The sequence below is a fragment of the Anabrus simplex genome, chromosome 2, assembly GCF_040414725.1.
Source record: "Anabrus simplex isolate iqAnaSimp1 chromosome 2, ASM4041472v1, whole genome shotgun sequence".
In the NCBI taxonomy this organism is placed as follows: Eukaryota; Metazoa; Arthropoda; class Insecta; order Orthoptera; family Tettigoniidae; genus Anabrus; species Anabrus simplex.
This window is the reverse complement of record NC_090266.1, coordinates 376,765,594-376,771,593: the sequence shown is the minus strand read 5'-3', so window position 1 is coordinate 376,771,593 and position 6,000 is coordinate 376,765,594. Positions and strand designations below refer to the sequence as shown.

The window sequence follows — 6,000 nt, the reverse complement described above, 5'->3', positions numbered from 1 at the left end:
GAGTGCAGGCCTCCTTCAACCAATCGACGGGAAATTGTTCTGGTCGATATTGGAACAGCCAGGGTGTCTTGCACATGCTGAAGAATGGCGGTTGACGTGGCGTGCGGGGCTGCCACCGCTTGCCGGCGGATGCGCCGATCCTCGCGTGCTGACGTCACTCGGGCTGCGCCTGGACCCCTCGCACGTGCCACATGTCCCTGCGCCAACCATCTTCGCCACAGGTGCTGCACCGTGGACACATCCCTATGGGTATCGGCTGCGATTTGACGAAGCGACCAACCTGCCCTTCTCAGCCCGATCACCATACCCCTCGTAAAGTCGTTTGTCTGCTGGAAATGCCTCCGTTGATGGCGGCCTGGCATTCTTAGCTATACACGTGTCCTGTGGCACACGACAACACTTTCTACAATGACTGTCGGCTGAGAAATCACGGTACGAAGTGGGCCATTCGCCAACGCCGTGTCCCATTTATCGTTCGCTACGTGCGCAGCACAGCGGCGCATTTCACATCATGAGCATACCTCAGTGACGTCAGTCTACCCTGCAATTGGCATAAAGTTCTGACCACTCCTTCTTGGTGTTGCATTTGCTCTGTCAGTCAGTGTATATTCTGATTTTCATCATTTATACTGTAATATAATTAGGTATCATGCATATTATATTATTTAATCATTGGATGAGGGAATTTTATTTGTAATTATTCTGTATATTAATAAGTGAGATTTGTTGGTTTGAAATAGTCATACTGTAACTTGTAACTGTGGCCAGATGAGCTGGCATATTATTTTGCAATCGAGGCTGTGTTTAACCGAGGCTGTATTAGGTAAGTAAATTTTCTGCTGACACATGCTATGTAGTCATCGTTTGTACGCGTGGTCAACCTTTAAGACACATGACTGATGACATCAGTGCGTGGTCATGTGGTTTTGACCGAGTGTGTGTATTCGCTAGCTACCATGTAGGTGTATGGAAGGGATAACCAGATAGTAGGGAGTGAGTGGTCATTACAAGTTGATAAAAGTAGAAATGAGTATAGTTGGCCGGTCTAAGGGTGGTGGTCAGAGCTAAGAAGTGTTCTAAGTGTTCTAAGAGGTGTTTAAAGAGGTCTTAGAATCGTCGAAGAGGTCTACGAGTGGTGGTTTGGTCTGAGTAGAAACTGGTACTGAGCTGATAGTGAAACATCATCTACTTGTGAGGAGGGACTTCGCAATGTAAGTTTCTTTACCTAAATTCATCAGAGATTTAGTGCCGTGATTTGCAGAAGTTTACCGATATATGCAGTTAATTTGTCGTCATGGTACTTCAAATTCTTTATTGAATTCTATTATACAATTCGCGAACTTTGTTCGAGAATGGAATTTAACATAGATGCATCTAATACTAATTAGAACTGTTGTATTTCTTTCAACAGTCTCTATATAGCTATCAGGACGTGTGAAACTAGATAGTATGCCTGGATATTATAGGTGTTTCAGTAATATTTTCCTATTTCTTACAATCTATTGAGTGGACGTAACCACATTGGAAAGGAAATGTAGGTCAACTCCAGGTTACATAAGAAGATAAGATAACAGCAGATGGCTTCCAAAGGTTTTTGCAGGAATTTCAAGTTCAACAGTGGTGTGTGAAGACATCAGGTAATTACAGCATCCGACATGTTATGCATTAATAACATGAAGAAGAATGTAATCAGCGGCGATATCATATTTCGCTTCAAGTTCATACCAGTAATTTTTTTTATTTAGATTAAATTTTCTGCTTCTGTAACAGCAAATCTCACAGGGTATATTTTTGTGTGTTAAAATTAAAGTACGGCAATGCTAGTTTATTGTGACATAAAGTACAGTCATAAATTCATTTTCCTTTTAACAATAATGAGTTCTTCTATTTCCAAATACAAACCTCAATTGTGGAAATGCAACCGCAATCTACTATTGTCCTGATCCATATTCCTGTATATTGCCAGATGTGTGAGTTTATCACCTCACGCCTTGAGAATAAGTGAGATGAGAGGAATGCTCTCCGAATTTTGTTGTTTTTTTACAGCAACTGGCGCTCAACAAATTTAAAGTATATTGTATGAAGGAAAGTAATAGTAAGAGTAGTGGTAAGAGTAGTTACAACACTGAATGTAAAACTCCTCGAAATGCCTTTGGTTACATTTTGGTTGGCAATCAGAAATAAATAAACAGCTATCTGCGTAATGGCAGTTATAAATATGTTATTGCTATATTCAGCGACGTATATGTTTGAACTAGACTTCTCGACTTTGGCTTACATTAAAACATCAAAGAGGGAGAGACTCAGATACAAATGGGTCAACAATTCCACCACAGACCAGCTGTCTGTGTGCACTTAAACAGGTGCATGTACCACATTGAAAAAATATTAGTAGAACTGTTTACTTCAATAGTAATAGAAAAGTGTATTTTCTTGTATTTTGCACACTCTACAGTGAATTTAAGTTCATAATTATAATAAATGCATGAGTCTATTACTCTTTAACAATTATAATAACCCATAATATAATGTTCATGACATCACGTATTATAATAGAGTCCCTCATTCATCCTCTGCACAAAAAAGGGGACAAAACCGACCCTAATAACTACAGGGGAATCTCGCTCCTAGACATAACATACAAAATATTTTCAATAATCATCCTTAATAGGATAAGTTTACAACTTGAGAAAGAACTAGGAGAATATCAAGGAGGTTTCAGACCCTGGAGGAGCTGTCCTGATCAGATCATGAGTCTTAAGTTGATAATGGACTATAACAGGAGAAGAAACAGAGATATGGTGATAACATTTGTAGATTTCAAGAAAGCTTATGATTGCATCCATAGAGAATCTCTGTTTAAAATTTTAAGATACCTTGGACTACACCCCAAATTAATAAACATGATAAAATTGACTCTCACCAATACCAAGTCAAAAGTGAAGTTTAGGGGTGAAACATCAGAGACATTTGAAATTAAAACTGGACTACGGCAGGGAGATGGGCTCTCACCACTATTATTTAACTGTGCTCTAGAAATGGTAATGAGGGAATGGTTTAGAAAATGTCCCCCCAAAATAAAGATTGGCCGAAAAATCAAAACAAATTGCCTGGGTTTTGCTGACGATTTAGCATTACTAGCAATGGACATAAAAGAAGCAAAAACCCAGATATCAGAACTTCAAAACATTGCAAATAAAATTGGCCTCAAAATATCATTTGAAAAAACAGAAGTTATGCCCCAAAAACCAACACAGCTAAAATAAGTCACCATAAATGGTAATAAAATCAAAATAGTAACTCAGTTTAAATATCTTGGAGAAGTAATAACACATAACTTAAATGAAAAAATCTCAATCCAAGTAAGAACAAATAGATTAGCTAAAGCACAAAAATTAACATGGGATATCTACAAAAAGAAATGTCTTTCAATAAATACAAAAATAAAACACTACAACACAGTTATAAAACCGGAAGCTACATATGCAGCAGAAACACTATTTTACCTGAATAAACAATCAAAGACTGACAGACTTCAGAAAATTGAAAGGAGGATTGGAAGAACCTGCATCAACAAAAAATACCAGAAAGATGGACAGTGGCGGTTAATACCTAACAAAGTCGTGTACAAAGAACTAGAACCCATTACAGATACTATGCGTAAGAGGAGACTGGGATTCTTTGGACATATCATGAGGATGCAGGACTCGAGACTTCTGAAACAACTAGTACAACACAATCTCGTCTCAAAAAATACCACAACAGGATGTAAATGGATCAGAGAAGTAAGAGAGGATCTGAAGGAAATAAGCCTTACAACAGAAGACACCACAAATAAGATAAAATTGAATACAAAACTCAAGAATACAAACCTCCGCTTTACCCTTACACAAAACAAACCAACAACACGCACATTTTCAACTGAGGAAAGGGCACGAAGATCGGAGCGTCTGAAGAAGTACTGGGAGGACCGCAAAGCCCGAACAATCCCTTCAAAGAGACCTGAACGACGGACTGACTAAAGTGATCCTATGTGGTCATAACAGAAGAAGAAGAAGAATAGAGTCATATATGTTTAGAGGGATATAGTAACAGTATTTTGGTATGCTGTGTTGAGTCACAGGTGTACATAGAGTAGAAAAAGGTTGCAGAACACTGTCCTATTACATAGGATTTCAGCAGCACTGGGAGGAAAGAGAGCTAGGACTGGAAAGTAAATGGAAAAATGAGAAGCCAGACAAAAATATTCTTTAGGTTTGTCAACAGTGGGGTTTGAATTTACCATCTACCTCATGCAAGCTTACAGCTACATGATTTATACCATGTAACAAACTCGCTCAATTATTATTATTATTATTATTATTATTATTATTATTATTATTATTATTATTATCATCATCATCATCAATATCATCATCTGCCGACCATTTATTTGCAATATTATTCATATGAACAAAAGTCTTATTTCAAATATGTAGCCGAGCTGGCTGTTTCTAGCAACAACAGATACTAAATAATACTCAACAATTCTGTAAAACAGTACTCATCATTGAAACTATGTTATTCGATAAAAATTAATGTTTAGTTCATTAAATTAACCACATACATTGAGATACTCACATTGAAAAAGTTGTTATTCTTCCGCTCAGCAAACAATCCCTGGAATGTAGAACCAGGAGGGCGCCCGGGAACATCTTTACAGGTATAACTACCCAGCAACAAGTCACGGCACTTCCTCACATCACGATGGTGTTTGGAGCGGAAGAAGTAGTGTGTTAACCGATACAAGGACTTGTAATGTTGAGGAAAACGCAACACACATTCCTCCAGGGCCACAAGACAGTACTGCACCAGCCGCTCGAACACTGTAAACAAGCAGAATCAAAACTGCAACCTCAATTTATTCATTGCTACGCTTACTTGATGATGATGCTTGTTGTTTAAAGGGGTCTAATATTTAGGTCATCAGCCTCTAATGGTACGAAATGAGATTAAATGTAATGACAATTTAAAAGTCCAAAATCATCCACTGATCAGAATTCGAAACATGATGACAAAGAATGAATGGATGGATATGAATTTAAAACAATCAGTAGATCCGATCCGTAATGTGCCACATTCCCAGAAACTAGCGTTGAACAATCACTAACCAAGGGACTGCTAAAGCACAATCCTGAACTGATGATGCCTATAGTCTAAAAGGGTCCAAATTCCAGGTCATCGGCCCCTCATAATGGTACTTATCGCTAGGAAAGTAGAACCATGGTATCTGTCATGTTGCGATACTAATCAAAAGTAGCGCAGACTCGCGGTATTCCAGACATTATGGTACTACTTACAGGTAATGTAATGCACACTTGTAACACAGACCTATGGTGTTTCTCACATTGTGGCACCATTTACAGGCAACGCAAACCTATGGTGTCCCTCACATAGTGGGTACTAATCATAGGCAAGGCAGACCCATGATGTCGCTCATAGATTGGTACTAATCACAGGTACTGTAAAACTCGCCCTGATTCACACACTGTCACTACTAATCACAAACCTCTTGTTTACCTAACATAGTGGTACTACGCACAAGTAAAAGCGACCCATGGTGTTCCCCACATGGTGGTACTAATTACAAGTAGTCTCATGGTTCTATTTCGATCATCCCTCGGTTGCTCCTTTTAGTCGCCTCTTATGACAGGCAGGGGATACCGTGGATGTATTCTTTGCCTGCATCCCCCACCCACAGGAGGAGCTACGATTACTTAAGTTACATACATTTTAAGAGAATATCCTCTCTATTACTTGCATACCTTTTATTTCACCTGAGTTTCTCTAATAAAGTATTTATTCACACACAAAACACCACTGTATATAAACACTTCTCTTCCATTTCTTGAAGGAAAAAAAGAAAAGAATACAAGAACATTTAAATATATAGCCTTATTGTTCCTTTGTCGGCAGTTATCTGAATTAATTACAAAAACAGTATTTCTCAGGGCCAATTGA

General features: G+C 38.4%; 1 protein-coding gene across 1 annotated transcript in view; it reads right to left on the bottom strand.

Annotated features, from left to right (window-relative positions):
• The window catches only part of LOC136863554 (calcineurin-binding protein cabin-1), a 609,489-nt gene that overhangs the window by 92,629 nt on the left and 510,860 nt on the right, over positions 1–6,000 (bottom strand). Inside the window, exon 27 of the mRNA XM_068225987.1 lies at positions 4,621–4,865. Coding sequence (XP_068082088.1) covers positions 4,621–4,865 — 245 coding nt within the window. The remainder of the gene's footprint in view (positions 1–4,620; positions 4,866–6,000) is intronic.